This window comes from Schistocerca gregaria, chromosome 1, assembly GCF_023897955.1.
Source record: "Schistocerca gregaria isolate iqSchGreg1 chromosome 1, iqSchGreg1.2, whole genome shotgun sequence".
Taxonomy (NCBI): Eukaryota; Metazoa; Arthropoda; class Insecta; order Orthoptera; family Acrididae; genus Schistocerca; species Schistocerca gregaria.
The window spans coordinates 303,215,518-303,234,477 of NC_064920.1; the positions used below are offsets into that span (position 1 = coordinate 303,215,518).

The following is an 18,960-nucleotide window of genomic DNA, read 5'->3' on the forward strand; positions in this document are numbered from 1 at the left end:
CGATCTTCAAATCGGTGTTATTAGTGTGCCACTTCACATTTTCCATCATATCAAGCCAAAACGATTCAAAATGCATTTCAAATGGCAACATTCACAGAGGCCGTCAACGGACCGCCAGATCACTTCAAATCATCCTCAAGGTTTCCTGGGAAGAAAGTTTTCACTGTGTCGTCTGATAACCTACGTTTGCTGTGCTAATGCATTTTATTGTAGTGGGTTTCGTGCTTTTCCGTCTCCTGGTTACCTATTTTTCTGATTTTGCATTGTTTTTGTAGAGAATGACAAACATCCATGACTACTGAGTATTTTTTCATTGACTGTTCTTCCATAAGCACATTTTAAGTGAAACAGTCAGCTCTAATGACGGAGAAAAATGCAGTTCTTTATAACATTATTAGTTGGAAACGAAGCAAAGTACATAGTTGTAAGGTAACAGTCTGTATTTATTCCCTTATAAATATTGTTTAATGCGTTTATGCGTATATATTTTTACTAGCAAAATATCGTTTCACTTCTAAGCACTTAACACACGAAACTGATCAAGAAGATACGATACGAAATTTGCTTTAGCTACAACTAACCTTTATCGTTGTTGGTTCCTCAGTTCCAATACTATTTGTATTACGAATGATATTCTGTCACCTCAGTTACACCGTTCAGTACTGGGCTTTCAACGAGTTAACCCGACGTGACATGACATCCAGTATGAATAAACTGTGATATGATGGCGACAGGACCTCACATGATGCTTTTTTGATACCTCCGATGAATCGTCCTTCAATCATACAACTGCACTTATTGGGGAGTTAAAAAGTTATCAGAAAGAATGTACATTCTGTAAGGTAGTGTGTGCTGATTCGAATCTCCTTGGCAGATTGAAAGTGAGTGCTGGAATAGTACTTGAACTCAGGACATTTGTCTTTCGAAAATCCAAGGATGGCTACCCTAGTTGAGCACATAATTTTTCCTGCCAGGAAATTATGAAACAATTTTCTTCTTAACATGAAAGAGACTGTGCATTATAGAAATACGGCAGTCCCTTTGACAACTTGGCCATTTTGCCATATTTATTAGATATTGACTCTAATTAGTCATCTGTGAGATTATAAAGTTGACCTTTTAATCACACCGTATTGCCAGGAACACACATTTTTAGAGACCATTTATTCAACGATGTACATAACGAAGATCAAGGCGAAAACATAAACTACCATACATATAACACATTAAAGAGTAAAATATGAATGTTCCCAACAATATTAAAGACTGGTTTTTAAAGGCCCGTCCACATTCAACAATCTGTCTGTGCAAATGTCTGCACACGTCACATCTGCTCACACAGATCATTATTTGTAAATAGGAGATTTGCGCATATGTGAAATGTGAGTAAACCAAGAACTGGAGGTGCAGGTTTGAGCGAAACTGCTCAAATCTGTGGGCACAAATAAAATCCGTGTAGACAAGTTGGTTAGTGTAGGCATGAGGTCGCCACAAATCACACTTTTTGTTCAGTAGGGTGTTTCTCCTCTATGTCTGTGAAGAGTGAATTTTAAAATGGCAGATCTTCAACACTGTTGTAGATAGTTCGTTACCGAATTTATCGAAATGTATAGGAGTCATTCATGTTCGTGGAAAATTAAAAGCACACAATACAGTGACAGGGATAAGAAGGCAGCAGCTTATCCTTCTTTAGGAGGGAAAGTATGACAAGTTGATCCCATGGCAGACAGGGAAACTATACGTAAAAAAAAAAAAAATCGTTGTGTACTGTTCACCTCAATGAGCTAATCAGCGCAACGAAATCTGTTGGATCTGGTGCTGGGGGATGGTTGGCAGATTTTTGCTCAGTATTGTCTTATACCATTATCTAAAGTGCATTGTGACAGCTTAGCTAAACAAAGTAGATTCCACTTGTTCTAAAGAAGAGTGCAGTACCATTATTGTGTTAAGCTGATAATGGAAGATCTTGGAACAGTGCCTTCAGGGACACAGTTGTTATTACACATCTTTTACTTCATAGTATACTTCTTTTACTTCTTAGTATAAGATGTTCATATTAAGAGTGATTTCGAGGTGAGCTCTAGAACTCACTACCAAAATACTACAAGTAAAACTTCCAGTTATCCAATGTATCACTGGTGCAAAAGTTGCTGGTAGTTTTCGAGTAGGAAACTGTAAATCTCGGCCTATAAACAAACTCATATATAGCTTAATTACCATATATACAACTTCTAAGAATGTACTGTTTCTTATTAACACCTCTAAAACTGTAAAAATATAATATGTAACTTGTCAGAATTGATGAGGAACAGTACTTACTCACCTTCATGAAATCAACCTTCAGGTCAGCGCTCATGTGCGTTGGATATGATTTCAGTCAATGGTTGTTTCGAAACTGCAGTGGCAAATTCTAAATTCTTGTGGTTACTATTCCCAGGAATCTTAAAGCTACCGTCAGTCGTTCATGTGGAGAAACTAGCCTCCCATATAAGTTGTTTTCGTGTTATACTGAGAGTTTTGAGTGTCAAAACATAATTATATCTTTCTAAGAGCATTCTTAAATAATTACGCCAGTCGTCGAGATCTCTGTGATACTCGTGAAGAAAATTGTATCCTTAAGCAGCTGCTATGAAGACCATTTTCATCAATCTTTCTGTTTCTGGCACTTCATTTGCTTTCTTTTGTTTGTTTTTTTGCGACACAAGTTGTGAACAGAAACCGCAATAGAATTTCCTCTATTTCTGAAGAATTGAAATAAACTTTGAGAGATTGCAGGCGAACAATAAACTATAACTTGTTTCGTTGAACGTACCATATTTGCACCGATTTATTGCATGCACAACATCTGCACAGGTATCTGCGTAGCCAATCGTTGCGTGTGGAAGGTCTTGATAATTAGGATATGGGTCGCCCAGATTCTGACTGGAATACGTTCGATCACAGCTGACCCAGAGATTTTAACTAAAACTCGTGAATGGCGTAAATCTTTGGCGAACCTGACATTTCAATGTTGGAAGATGTGCGATGTGTGTTGGAAGGGATTCGTAAACCATGATTAGTATTATTTTGGTTCGAAGTAATGTTTCGTGATAACAAGTAAAATAAAATGTGAGAAGAGATTTAGAAAGTGCTTTAGATTGTTAGAGTAAATGTATATTTAATGTTGCCGATATGGTTGCAAATATTCAGTTTCGCCGGATGTTAGACTTGTAAAATGAATGAAACTGTCAAATAAAGAGTGAGTTTCATTGAACGTTGATAGTGTTAAGGAATTTGCCCTTTCTGCAATTCCGTATCCATTACCTCACGGACTTCATCGCAGAATGTTGCCAGTCTTTTTTAATGCAGTTATGAACGAATGTTGTTGTATGAGAGGTGTGCTAGATCTGCTTCTTTTGCTTTTGTCATTAATGTTGAATTTATAAACACAGCTGGTACAGCTGTTTGAATATTAAGAATTTGACCGTCAGATAGGTGTGCTTTTATTTTGTGTGTGTGACACTGGAAAGTTCAGTTTTTTGTTATTATTTTGAAGGGGAGAGCTATGGCAGAGACTGTTCGAGAATGGCTGCAAGATTGTGCAGGTCAGGAACCTGACCAGCTTCATAGTTTTGCCGTTTCACTGGAACATAACCACAGTCTCATTGCAGCATTGCATTCCGTCTTGGAGGAGCGAGGCCGGTTCGCAGATGTATGTATGTGCGTCGTTTTGATATATTTACAAAAGCTGCTTAATGTTGTATGTTGCATCCCTAATAAATATGTAATTTTTAAGATAACAGTATGCGAGGAATTATTTTATATTTCATAAAATGAAAGTACATAATCTGTAATACAGAAGATTTGATAAAACCAATGCCATTATTTTTGGTTTAATAATCATGCTAGTAAAAAACCTGTGCTGTTCACTATACTACTAAAATTTCAAAAAATTCCACTCATCTTATTTCAAATTAACCTTCACCTTTAATTGTACAAGGGTGTACTGTATAACAAGACACAACACTTTTTGAATTTACTGCTGAGTCGTTTTCAGTATGTACCATGACAATTTGGAATGGAGTCAATCATATGATTGCAGAATAAAGAATAAGTTGGGTTGTTGCCTAGTTGAGGATGCACCCTGCTTGTGCTTGTAGTAGATGCAGCATTACTAGTTCGTGCAGGAAATCATTAATGTTTTAACAAAAAAGGAGGTAGTGAAAACATGGGAAAAAGAAACTAGAAAAGGATAAATTAAGTAAAAAATTTCCATGATTATGGCACAAATGGATGGGTTTGGACAACTAATGAACTTTGATGTGGAGATAGTGAAAGCTTCGGTGAAATGCTTTATGTAGTCTTAATTTGCTCTCCCTCAGTATACTAGGAGAATTGTTAGATTGTGTATGCAGTGCACAATGCGAGTGTTTATATTCTCTGAATTATTATGTCATATGCTATGTAGATGATAATTGGAATATTGTATGTTCAAATTGTGGATTTAGATGTATAAAATATGTATTCAGTGTGAGTGCTCTTAGATCATGTTCTTTATTGGACCTGTTTTTTTATACAGATTATTGTTAAGTGAATATACTGGAGCATAACTCAGTCTCGAGGAGGCTGGAAGGTGGCAGTTTGCTGATGAGTAGTGAAAGCCAAAAATGTCATAAAAATCTGTTAATATGCATTTTGCTTTGCATAGTTACATGTAGATCTCCTGTTATGCCACTGTGATCTGATATTTTTAAGTTTTTAATATAGTTGAACGCGTTAATGACAAGCACATCAGTTGTCAGTAGTTCCATAGGTGTTTGACCTCGGCCACATTAATGGCATTAGTGTATATTGTTACTTCATTTATAATACAAATTGTGACTTTTTCCATTCAACCAGTACAATGAACGTCAGCAAAAAGCTGGAAGTGGAGAAAAGCATATTAAATTTCATAGCTTAATTTTTTTGTGTGAATCTTGTGTGCTGATTGACCAACACAAGCCAATTGTGATCTTCCTGTTAGACCATGCACTGAAAAGCAGAAGCATTGAGTTGGTGATAGGCACACACAAAAGAAAGAAAACTTGCTAGCTTTCAGAGTTATCCTTTTGGTGAGCTAGAGTGAAATACAAACATATGGCCTGCTGCCAGTTAGATTAATAGTATTTTTCATCAGGTGGGTTAGTTGTGGTGGGAATGTTGTCAGGTGGGGTGGGTAGAGGGAGAGTGATTTGGTGCGGACAGGGTGGTTCGCAATCTGCAGTTGTTTGCTGTGGTGTACAGTAAGGTGTCGAAGTTTTGACAGTAGGAAGATACAACTTGAGTTGGACAAAATTTCTAATTGGTGTGATGAATGGCAGCTAGCACTAAATGTGGAAAAATGTAAGTTAATGCGGATGGGTAGGAAGAACAAATCTGTAATTTTTACAGTTTTAGTCGTGCCGTGACTGACACAGACGAGTAATTTAAATATCTGGGTAACATTACATGGCATTATGAAATGGAACGAGCCTGTGAGATCTGTGGTAAGGAAGGCGAATGTGAGAACTGCGGTAGGGAAGGCGAATGGTCAACATTAGTTTATTGGGAGAATTTTAGGAAAGTATGGTTCACATAGTACTGCTTGAATATGTGGGATCCGTACCAGGTCGAATTGAAGGAAGACATTGAAGCAATTCAGAGGTGGACTGTTAGATTTGTTGCCGGTAGGTTTGAACAACTTGTAACTGTTACAGAAATGCTTCAGGACTTCAAAATGGAATACCTTGAGGGAAGACAATGTTGTTTTCAAGGAACATTGTTGAATAAATTTAAAGAACTGCTATTTGAAGCTGACAGCTGAATAATTCTGCTCTCACCAACATACATTGCAAGTTAGGGCTCTACTGCGAGTGGAACAAGGAAGGGAATGACTAGTAGTGGTACATAGTACCCACTGCCACACAGCATATGATGGCTATGTACATGTTGACTGGAGGAGAGGGGAGGGGGGTGGCTAGTGGTTTGGAGAGAGGCAGCCAGTTGGCCTGCTAGGAATGCGGGATTGAGAAGTCGCAGCTATATACTCTGGTACATATTTAGCAGCTGGTGGGAAGTAATACATGCTGAAGGTGACAGGGATATGATACCTTCCCTAGCCACATGGATTATATTCCTGTGGTCCTGTGGAAGGCTAAGGTGCAAGACTTGCAGCCCTCACACCCAGCACCTCCTACTCCAGACCTGTCACAGGCTTATCCTATAATATTAGAGGCCAGGTCACCTGTGAGAGCAGCCATGTCATATACCGAGTCTGCTGCAAACACTGCAGAGCCTTTTATGTTGCTATTACCACAAATTAATTGTTGATGAGGATGAATGGCCACTGCCAAACTGTTATCAAGAACAAAGTTGACCACCTGGTGGGCACAACATGCTGCAGAAACAACATTCTCAGTTCCAACGACTGCTTCACAACCCAAGCCATGTGGGTCCTTCCCTCCACCACAAGCTTATCTCAACTATGCTGATAGGCATTATCCTTGAAACATATATGTGGCTCCCACAGCCATCCTGGCCTAAATCTCTGGTAACCCACTGTCCCACACCCTCCACCCAACACTTTCCCCTTCCTCTGTCCTGTCACCCCTCTCAGTTCATGTCACCTTCAGCATGTGTTGCTTCCCACAGGCTGCTACAACTGCCACACCTCACTCCTGCATTTCTAGCTTGCAAAATAGCTGCTTCCCTCCAAGCTACTAGCCACCCAATCCGAGGCCCCTCTACCTCTCCCTGCCACCTGCTCCCATCTACCCACACTGCCCCAATCGGAGAAAAAGGTGTTAGTCTAGCTGTCACCATGTAGGAGCATAGGTGTGATAGGTTTTCTGTCTTTGTGTGTGTGTGTGTGTGTGTGTGTGTGTGTGTGTGTGTGTGTGTGTGTGTGTGTGTGTGTGTTGTACTCTAGCTCAAAAGCTAGCAAATATTCTTTCTGTTGTGTGTGCATATCAAGAGTTCAGTGCTTCTGCTTTTTGGTGAGTGGTCACCTTTAATCCAAAAGTATTTACATTCTACAAGATCTTCCCTACAGCATTCATAGTTCTGTTGCATGATGACTGTCAACAATAAAGCAAGCATGCTTCAGTTAATATATTGTATATGAAATAAGCTTACTCATAACTACAGTTCATGAGATCGTTTTGTTCAGATAGGAGAGACAGTTTATAAGACTTCAAATTTAGTAGTTTCTGAAACATTCAGTCTTCAGAAACTAAGAAACGTAAAGTCTTGTAAGCTAAGGAAACGTGAATAAACTTCAATTTAAAAGTAAAGTCTCTTATATGGAGATTGTTGACAAAGACAGTAATGTTGTCATCAGTTTGTGCGGAGCCAGTTGTTTACAAAATATAAAAAACCTTTACAATTTCTGAACAATTCCCAATAGAATAGAAGTTAATGATTTGTGTTATCCTATTATTTTTGTGGGTGTATAAATATCTTCATAAATTTCTGTTGTTAATAACGTCCATCCAATCCAGATAATGATAGCTGCAGGAAACTCAAGTATTAATATAAGAGGAGAAGAAGAAGAAGAGGAAGAAGAAAAAATTCAACCCAGAAATTAAGTGGTAACTGCTCAGCCCTTCATGACAGAGTTGCGTAATTTAAAGCACTGGTTGAGCTCACATAATAAATCTGGCTAAAACTTGAAACTGGCATAAATTTAAGTGTGTATTGGAAAAAAATAGGCCTATGGTAAAATGGATGAAGTGTGTTTGTCACTGTAAACAAGAAACAAGTCTTACATGATAAACAGTTTTTATGTGAAATCATTTGGGCAGGTTTTGGTATCAAAGGTGAGTTTTGTTGACCACCAGACTCACCTTCAGATGACACCAGAACATTAAGAGAAAATCTGCACTTGCTAATATGTATGTCATCCTGAGAAACAATACTAAATGCCCTCTCTGAAAACAACTCACAACAGGTAATATGGAGACCCACTCATGCTGGGAACAAATAGTTAACCTCTTTGAGGATGTCCTGTTTGAAGCTTGTATCAGTACACATGAAGTATTTCTAGCAACAATGACTACTCAACTAGAAATGACAACCAAAAGAAGCAGAAAAATGTACTTATCCAGTAATGTAGATAAATGGGAAATCTCAAGGAGAAAGTCAACTGTTCATACTAGGAAGGACCTTCCACAGTATACAGTCTAAAGAAACAAAGAAACTTCTAAAGAAACAACCACTTCTACTCAGTAGTTGTAAAACAGAGCATATTGTTATAGAAAGACACATACTACATAAAGCTTGTTTGGCTGTCAAAAGGGCAGTGTCTGAAATCTCCAACAATTATCGTAACAGAATCTTATCAAAAGACGTCGAACATTTCTCAAAGAAATTCTCATGTTCATTATGTTGGTGGTACCAAAGTTAGTGTCCAGACACCTGTGGATGACACATGAAACTGTTAACACAAAAGAAAATATGGAAATACTGACTCACTTTTCAAATGTCTTTACAAAGGAAAATTCAGGAGTGTTGCTTCAATTTGATGCTTGCACCGTGACAGAGATGAGTGGTATAGATATTAGTGCCATTGGCATTGAGAAGCAGCTGAAATCTCTAAAACTGAATAAAGCCGCCTGAGGGCCTGATGGAATCCTTGTAAGAAGTATTACAGTATTTGCAGCTGCATTATCCCCTCCATGGCCATAATGTACCAAAGATTCCCAGAACAAGTAGTTGTGCCCACATTGGTTGAAAGAAAACACAATATACACATGCATACAAGAAGAGTAGCAAAAATCATAGACAGAACTATCTTCTGTCATTGACACCTATGTATTGTAGAACTTTAGAGCATATTCAGAGCTGTAATGTAATGAGAAATATTGAGTGGAATGATTTCTTCCATGACAAACAATATAGATTCTGAAAATGTTGGTTGTGCAGAAGTCATCTCTAGGTTTTCTCACATGACATCCTGAAATCTGTTAATCGATGCATGCATATTTGTACCCTATTTATTGGCTGCCAAAGAGCATTTCAAACATTACTACACCAGAACTTAACACATATATGATTCTATGGGATATCAAACGAAACCTATGACTGGGTTGAGGACTTCTAAGTAGGGAAGATGCAGCACATTAACTTCAATAAGGAGCCCTAAACAGATGTGTGGTAATAACCCCGGCCACACACTATTAGGTTTAAATGGACAAATGATGTTGTCTTTGGCTGCAACTCTATTCTGAATAAGCATAACATTTTCCTTCATAGAATGAGCGTTTCAACTCAGCTAGTGGATGTGTTTGCAGTGACTGAACATGCCTATCCTGTCAGCATGCCTCAAGGAAATGTGGGATAAACTGAAGCATTTGACACTGATTCAGTATGTTTCAACCAAACTGTCACCCTTCAAACTAACCTAGATTTTGTGTTGCATTATTTATCAGTCTGACACTAAGACCTACATTCCAAAAACTAACGCAAATGAAAAAAAGTCAGTCTTTTGCTCTCTTTCTGTTTGTACGTGTATGACATCACATGCCACATCAACATTACATTATGGAATGAAGCCAACATCTGGCACTGATAGGCTAACTTGACTCGGAATGTGTTAGGTTCCTTACTGGTTATGTTTAATATTACTGGCCTCTATGACACTTCAGTTTCATATTTTATTTTAGTGACCTGGCAGACAATGATGGTAGTAACCTCAGATATTTGGCAAATGATAGGCCTACAGTTACCAACTCACTGAATCATTATCTAAAAGATAGTGCACCAATATTACTCAGTTATTGACAAAAGTTCAGTGTTGCGAAGACTGGCAACTTCCTTTCGATGTTCATAAATGTAGAACTGTGCATTTCACAAAATCCAAAAATAAAATGTAACTTTTTGTTGATTTTTGTTGTTTTCTTTGTGACTACATCAACGGCTTTGCTCAATGTTCATATGTGCATTTGAAATTAGGCAAAGAATATAAGAGACTGAAGGTTTAATGTAGAAAGAAAGAAATCTACAAACTTTTTCTTTTGGAAAATCTACAAACCACTATTGCTAGTTGATTTGTAACATACTTTGTGTTGCTGTAAATGAGTGTTTATTGATGCACCAGAACTGTGACAATGCTTGTTTGTGCTTCAGTATTACTTCTAGTATTTTTTGGAATGAATGTTGTGATAAATTGATTTATGTTGTAGCTTGAGGTCTAAGTTAAGTTGTAAGATATGTGGCTTCAAGTAGGCAAAGCCAATGATTAAGGAGCTAATTTTGTAACAGTATATTAACAATCTTAGAAGCAGCTCGGTTATAATTGCTGAACAGTTAGAGTAGCTATTGAGGGTACAATCAGTGATCTGAGGCTGGAATAGTAACTTCTGCTCTACATTGTTTTTCACTAATTTTATTTTTATTGTTATTGTGAATATCTGCTAACTTACAAAATTGTGACTGATTTTGTGGTGACCATCATTCATCCCCATTACAGTCGTAGGAAGGCAATGGCAAATTACCTCCATTAGGACATTGTCTAGAACAGCGGTGCATATCTCCCACGTCGTTCCCCTACACTCTGTCAAGGAGCATGGGACTACATTTCCATATAGAACAGGGAAAATATTGTTAATTGTGTGTTTTGCAGAGAAATGTTTGCATCACAGAGAGTGAGATGAGAAGGAACCTAAATGAATATGTAAACTACTGCCTTGAAGTTAGCAATGATATTATCAACTAGACAGTGAAAATGTCACAGCAATGAGCTGGTGTGGATATAAACATGCAGTTTACAATGTATTCAGCCGTAATGTGAGGCGTTTGCAAGATATTCGTCATAGCCTGATGCATACATCTGTAACCACTTCTTACCTAAACTTTTCTCATAAGATCACATTTGGTGCCTTTGCCAATTCCAAACCAGGCTGTTCCACATATCTGTTAATTATAACTACCATCTTTTGAAAAAGCATATGATGATCCAAAATAGCCACAAATAATCTTCACAGAACTTGAATGGCACATACAGTACTTAGTCTACTTTCTTGCCTCTCATTGGTTACCTGAAACTACTCTCACCAACAACTCAAAAGTCACACCTTGTGATTTTGTATGTAGAGGAAAAGAGCTCTGGCTGTAACTGCTGTTGTTGTAAACTTAAGCCATTGTTTTTTTAAATAGTGTATAATGTGCTAAGTATAATCTTTGAGATCTACATTTGTTTCACAGATTGAAGTTTTTTTTATCAACTTGCTCAGAGTAATATTTTATTCACCCAAGTAGTTCAGTTACTGTTTACTATTAATATAATCACAAACATTTCATACATGTTTCTCAAATATATAAGCTGAGTTCATTTCAAACCCTTTTCCTTTTTCATTGAGTAAAATTTACCATATTAAATTACTTTCACTAATTAAGAAGTGTATACATTGAATATTTTTTTTAATTTTGCAATTACAGCTTGTGGATCCAGTCTGCTCACAACTGTTTGAACTGTACCGCTCAAAGCAGCCAGATCTGCAGCGTTTCACATTGCAGTTTCTTCCAACATTAATTTTTGTTTATTTGAACTCTGTAGCACATGGTGACAAGAAGGTAAGTTTACAATCCAGTGACTATGAAAAAATAAACCTAAGTTTGTTGTATAAACAGGTTTGCCAGAATTTAATACATAAAGCCAATAAAAATTAGGTCGTTTAATTTGAGAGGAGGACAATAGGTTTACATGCCTGTGTGGTAGGAAAGGGAGTTCACCTGTTTAGCACACAGATTGTTTGCCAGGAAGGATTACACACTTACTCAACCAATAATATCTGCTGTTACAGATATTTAATTGAGGTGGATTATCCTTCCAGTTTTCCATTATACCTATAATGATAAGGAGATACAGTACATATTCCACTGTGAATTTAATATGTAGTCAAGTCAGTATATCTGAAAGCTCACATTTCATTTCATGTGTGGGTCTTGTTTCCAAAGGTGCTGTATGAGGTGTCATTTTATTTGGTTTATTTAGTGGATGCCTTTCATAATTTTTGTTTGTATACCTACGTCCTTACTCTATGCAAGGGGGTTTGGTAGATAAATCTTATTGCTGACATTATGCAATACATGGAGAAATATTGCCTTTAATCTTAGGTAAATCTTTAATCCAACTACTAGGATTCTTGTGTGATATGTGTCTTTTTCTTCTGTGCTTCGTGGTCTAGGCAAAATGCCAGTTCTTCTGGCTTCCCATTCAGAACTCTTCCCATATTTTCTTAGGTCTTCAAAGATCTCTTCTTCCTTGTCATCTGTAAAGCCTTATCTGTTGTTTTGGCAATGTTATCTTCATTCATTTGGTTAATATCTTCTTTCCATCTTCTTCTATAATAACTCACTCTTTTGCTAATATTAGATATGTCAAGTTCTCTTTGTATGACTTCATTATGTATTCTGTGCAATCTTGAGTGTCCTTTGACCTTATTTTAAAAACCTCATCATCCGTTGTGTAGATCCTCTCACATCCTTGTATGTAGGCACCCAAGTCTCACTCCCTTACAAATCGTATTGCCTTTACTTTGTAAATTTTTGTTCTGTTGTCCTTTCTTGTCTTCCTAGCTAACATTCTATTTATAGTACCACAAACATGTGGAAACTATTGAATGTTAGTTTTTAGATTATGCCCTTTATTCATGAATTAATGAGATAAATGAAAAGGAGATTATAATTAGTAGCCAAAAAAAGTTACATTATAAAAAAACATTATTTTTACGGTCACAGGCTTTAATTATTTACAATAGATAAAATCAAATTATCACTGCCAAGACAAGCAATGAAAACTTGCAATTGTAAAAATCTGAAAGTAAAAGTACTAAAAACAGTTGCTCACATAAGCTCCAGCAAACACTGTCAGCAGTTGCACCAAGTTCTGAATTATGTAAAAGTGAAAATATGTGCAAGCAGCAGCATAGCAAAACTTATAAAGTGCCAAGCAAAAAATTGTGGATATGTGGTTTCTACATAAGTGCACTACAAGAAACCGAAATGCAACACAACAGTGCAGCGTGTCACGCACTGAAAACATTGCTAATAAATGCCAGGGAATGGACACATGGAAAACATACTCGAAATTGGGAATCTTTCCTGAAACATGTTGTGCAAAAGAGAAATGTACAAAAGATAAATAAAAAGGAAGTTGTTATTCAAACAGAAAATGTTATTTTAAAGCAAACTCATCAGCCACAGTCATCTTTAGAAGCAACAGAATAGTTGACTCTACCTAATGTATTCTCTGGAACACTGTCACGAGTCTGCAAATTTGATCTAAATCTCATCCTGTACCATAGCGTCATTCTATGTAAGGTGGTTTAGATTTGGAATTCTTATCCCATTCAACCATTTCCAAATTGAATGAAATTTTCGGAATGGGTTTAACAATTTCTTGGATGTATATTTACACATTTTCAGTTCAATACCTCATTTGGTTCCATTTCTACAGCCTCTCATAGGTAGGTCTTCCAAGTTTACAACACCTTCATGCATGCCAAGCTGCCTACTTTGGATAACTTCTATAAACGGGTACTCGTAAATTACATGTACTTGTTTTCGTGTACTTAAAAAACTTTTTGTGCTGAATTGGAATAGATTAGTGATTAGATTTTTAGATACATCTTGTGACAGCTGTACTACTTTACTTCTGCATGTCTTTAAGCAGCCATAAATTATAATTTTATTGCCAGATTCAGCCAAGAATTGGTAATATGACAGACAGCCTTGCTGTCCTCTTGTGATTTTGTGCAATAGCCTCACTCCTTCCCTATCAAAATATATGCAGCTGCAAATGTAATTGGAATGTTTTTGAGTGCTAAATTTTGTGTAGCTTTGGGGGCTCATATCTCAACTGAATGCAGTTTAATCCTTTTCATCTTGCTATATCTGAAAATAGATTTAGTCTCTAAGATTCAGAAGTTACATAGTTTAATTTTTGACCCATGGCTGCTAACAGCTGAAAAACATTTGCTCAAAGTTATTGCTTCCCATACACTGTGTAAATGTCCAAATGTCACATTAATAACTAAACAGGAGATAAAATCAATGAAAACTGCTTTTATGTCCGTAAAAATACCAGAGTAGTTGCGTACAAATCAACTTCAAGCAATAAGCAGCAATAAAACAAATGAAAATCCAGAAAGTTAGAACTTTAACCACATTGTAAGACTGGAATAATTTCGTTCCACTGTAAGGTGGCTATAATTTGACACCTTACACTCACTCATCTACATACTTTGCCATGATTTAAAACCGGAATAAGGTATCATTGGATAGGTTGTACGTCATATGTATGAATATTTAAAGAATACTGCCATTGTCATGTACACCTTGTATATAGTTGTTAATGCTTAGTGCATGAAAGGTGATGGATTGTCTTTATGATCAGAATGGTGTAATTAATGATTGCCTATACTAGCAGAGGTTGTAACGTCAGTGGAAACTAAACAGCTGGCGTAACTCAAGCCCTGGGTGGAAAAACCTGCACAGGTGTGTTGGTTTGCTTAACATAGGAAGTATCCCAAGTTGAACGGTTGGGGCACCTGAGCACTGAAGCACAATACAGCGCCAGCCGGCTGGTGTTGTAGCGGGGCCGGAAGGATAACCGGATAATACTTCAGAAACTCTGAAAATCTTGGTCACCACAGAGAGGAACGATGAAGTGTTGCCTTGGAAATCATACAGGCTGGTTTATTTCCAAGGATTTTTACTCTGAGAAGCGCACCATTGCATGAATTCCTAATTCATGGGTGTAGGTATTTCCTTGCAAACTTTCTGCGCTGGTTGACAAAAGTATAACATATGGTTGGTCAGTGTTCGGAAGAATCTGTAGAGAGGGAGAATATTCTGTGGTCTTGAGAATATGATTTTTCCCTCTGCAGTTATGAGGGAGGGGAGCCGAACTTTGCTGGGAAGCCAGTGGTGGAGAGAAAGAGGTCTTCCGTTTTGAGCGCCCATGTTTGATGGTCGCTCAGTATCAGCTTTTGTTGGTACAGAAGGACTTGCTGTCTTTGCTCTCAGGAGATTTTATAATTAGAACGGTTAGGCACTGCACTGTTGCAAACTTATGATTCTGGACTTCGCCTCCAGGTAGGGAGTCATCATTGAGTACTCAGCATTCAGTGATTGAGAGCACTTCTTCTGTCTGTACTCACATAGAGACGTTATCTGAATTCCGTCCGTGTGGCTGGGAGTTCATGTTTCTTGTCTATAGAACACAGAGAGAGAATATGGTATCAGGTTATAATAGCCAGAGGACCGCTTTGTGCCGACCTAGTGTTCGAAAGGGTTTTTTATTTTGTGGCTGGAGTTTTTCCATCGTCGCAGACGTGTACGAGAATCACCACTCAGGCGCACCGGACTCAGTGCATATGGTGATATAGCTAATTTCTTCGGCTTATTAAGGCTGTAAAGTTATACAGCTGTGATCACATAAGCTGTACTTCCACTGAGGTTGCACACCACTGTAGATCATATTTAAAGATAGTGTTTTCTTGTGTTTAGTACGCAGATGTCAGTCATCTCACATTATTTATATTAGATTGTGTAGCCACAAAAAGGGGCAGATTTGGGCAATTTGATCAATCATATTAGTTAGGAAATTCATTTGTATCTCTTTATGTCCATTGGACATCGATATACAAACATTTGTAACATACAAAGGGATTTTAATCTACAGTAAATGTAAAGAGTGAGGAGGAGGAAAAAAAAATACCACAATTAAGAGATCCTAAGATGTGCTTCAGGGTGTAGTCAGACAAGGCCAAATCTTGATTTTTGTGTTCAGTATTTTCCGTTGCACACATTCGTTTTTACACCTGCCTGGAGTAGGATCTTGGACCACTTCAGGCTGAATAAATTGCTAATACTGTCTTGTTTGGATTCTGAATAAATGTATTGCATTCCTGATGTTGTTGATGATGTTTCAAAATTTTAGGTATGTGGTTCCCTGAATCTACAGTGTGTCTTCAGTACATGGCCAGTTGGAGGAACGGACAAAACCATGGGGATGCATGAAGCTGACAATCTGAAAGTTCATCTTCTTTAAATGCTTTAACCATAAAAGCTATGATTGGAAACTCTGCTTACTGTGATCTTGTTTAAACCAGTGAGCTTGAATTTGTGATTTTTCTCTTGTCTTTTCAGTTGTGTAGCCTTTGGAAAACCTTCTTTTGTGACCAAACTGAAGTTGTTCATTCTTTTCTGTGTAACATAAAAAGATTATAGACATTTTTGGAAGGTGGCTAACAACAGTCAAGGATGTGTAAAATGCATGTACACTTGGTATTAGTATGTCTGCATCTAAATGTCCTTTTTCGTATATTGATATTCATGACTTGCTCTACACATTAAGTAATGACAAATACACTCCTGGAAATGGAAAAAAGAACACATTGACACCGGTGTGTCAGACCCACCATACTTGCTCCGGACACTGCGAGAGGGCTGTACAAGCAATGATCACACGCACGGCACAGCGGACACACCAGGAACCGCGGTGTTGGCCATCGAATGGCGCTAGCTGCGCAGCATTTATGCACCGCCGCCGTCAGTTTCAGCCAGTTTGCCGTGGCATACGGAGCTCCATCGCAGTCTTTAACGCTGGTAGCATGCCGCGACAGCGTGGACGTGAACCGTATGTGCAGTTGACGGACTTTGAGCGAGGGCGTATAGTGGGCATGCGGGAGGCCGGGTGGACGTACCGCCGAATTGCTGAACACGTGGGGCGTGAGGTCTCCACAGTACATCGATGTGGTCGCCAGTGGTCGGCGGAAGGTGCACGTGCCCGTCAACCTGGGACCGGACCGCAGCGACGCACGGATGCACGCCAAGACCGTAGGATCCTACGCAGTGCCGTAGGGGACCGCACCGCCACTTCCCAGCAAATTAGGGACACTGTTGCTCCTGGGGTATCGGCGAGGACCATTCGCAACCGTCTCCATGAAGCTGGGCTATGGTCCCGCACACCGTTAGGCCGTCTTCCACTCACGCCCCAACATCGTGCAGCCCGCCTCCAGTGGTGTTGCGACAGGCGTGAATGGAGGAACGAATGGAGACGTGTCGTCTTCAGCGATGAGAGTCGCTTCTGCCTTGGTGCCAATGATGGTTGTATGCGTGTTTGGCGCCGTGCAGGTGAGCGCCACAATCAGGACTGCATACGACTGAGGCACACAGGGCCAACACCCGGCATCATGGTGTGGGGAGCGATCTCCTACACTGGCCGTACACCTCTGGTGACCGTCGACGGGACACTGAATAGTGCACGGTACATCCAAACCGTCATCGAACCCATTGTTCTACCATTCCTAGACCGGCAAGGGAACTTGCTGTTCCAACAGGACAATGCACGTCCGCATGTATCCCGTGCCACCCAACGTGCTCTAGAAGGTGTAAGTCAACTACCCTGGCCAGCAAGATCTCCGGATCTGTCCCCCATTGAGCATGTTTGGGACTGGATGAAGCGTCGTCTCACGCGGTCTGCACGTCCAGCACGAACGCTGGTCCAACTGAGGCGCCAGGTGGAAATGGCATGGCAAGCCGTTCCACAGGACTCCATCCAGCATCTCTACGATCGTCTCCATTGGAGAATAGCAGCCTGCATTGCAGCGAAAGGTGGATATACACTGTACTAGTGCCGACATTGTGCATGCTCTGTTGTCTGTGTCTATGTGCCTGTGGCTCTGTCAGTGTGATCATGTGATGTATCTGACCCCAGGAATGTGTCAATAAAATTTCCCCTTCCTGGGACAATGAATTCACGGTGTTCTTATTTCAATTTCCAGGAGTGTATAATGTTGTGGCTTAAACCATTTTAACCCTTATCCATGACAAACTGGTCAATATTTTGGACTGAACTGGTCAATATTTGGGTTTAAAATAAAAGCAGCTGATAGTAAAACATGTTTTAAACAAAAAAACCTTATGTTGTAAATGTTGTCATTGTAGAACTTAAGTAGATAGGGAAGAACCAATATTTTGTTACTTAAAAGCCTCTGCAAACCAGCATGAGCTTTTCCTCCAGTTCCATCACAAGGAGATTTTCTATGGCTAGTTCTAAAGAAATTCCACTCAGGAAGATACCAAAGTCTTTTTCATGTAGACATAGATTCATAAAATCAAGATTTTTTAAAATTTTTCCACATTTTCATCACTAAAAGAGTGCAAGTGCTCGATTTCTTCAAATGTCATCCTCAGATGTTTAATTTACTTCATTATGAGTGCATGAACTGCAGTGATATCATGATTAAGGCAGTCACTAATAATACAGATGTATTTCGTACTGCCAAGGAAACCACAAAAGGGTGTAATGAGACATGACAGTTATCGCAATGAAACCATTGAACAGCATCTAGAATGAAAAATGAATAGTTCAGAAAAATCCACAAAATTATCACTTCAGCATCTGCAGGATTTTCTTTCACATTCTTCATATATGAACTTTGGTGTTTTGAAACAAAATGGTGGCTTGCCAGATGATGATTTCAAACCAGTTTCTCTATAAACTCTTCAACAATTGCAAGATGTATCTCTAGTTTATCCCTGTCAGTGTGAATAAACTGCTTGTATTCCTTCATTTTGTCTGACTCATATTATTTGAAAACATCTACCAAATAAGTTTCCAGCTCAAGTTTTTCCAGGTATTGTCCACAGTTTGACAGTATGCAATCTTTTGGTTACAAACAGCATATGGTTTTCTTGAGTAGTTCCTTGTAGTCACACCCTTGATAGGGGTTGCAGCCATCAGTTTGCCATTGTGATGTATTACATATATACAAACTGTGTACTAGCAGCACCAACTGTAATACAGGACTTTCTCCTGAGTTCACAAAATTTTGAAAATACCTGTTCCAGAGCAGAATATGTTCAAAATCATAAAAACACCAACATCAAGAAGGCAAGACATTTGTTCAGAATCTGACAGACAGTATTAGCAATTTATTCAGTCTGAAGTGGAAA

At 38.6% G+C, this 18,960-nt stretch overlaps 1 protein-coding gene across 4 annotated transcripts in view; it reads left to right on the plus strand.

Annotated features, from left to right (window-relative positions):
- The first annotated feature begins 2,960 nt into the window (after nt 1–2,960).
- Nucleotides 2,961–18,960, plus strand: part of LOC126342369 (hyccin) — a 167,083-nt gene continuing 151,083 nt past the window's right edge. The window contains exons 1-3 of one of the 4 annotated variants that reach the window (XM_050001849.1): nt 2,961–3,238; nt 3,536–3,695; nt 11,434–11,568. In XM_050001849.1, the coding sequence (XP_049857806.1) occupies nt 3,219–3,238; nt 3,536–3,695; nt 11,434–11,568 (315 nt within the window). In that variant the 5' untranslated portion in view covers nt 2,961–3,218. Of the gene's footprint in view, nt 3,239–3,535; nt 3,700–11,433; nt 11,569–18,960 lie in introns of those variants that run through there. The other 3 variants (XM_050001850.1, XM_050001851.1, XM_050001852.1) reach the window with 3 other exon arrangements.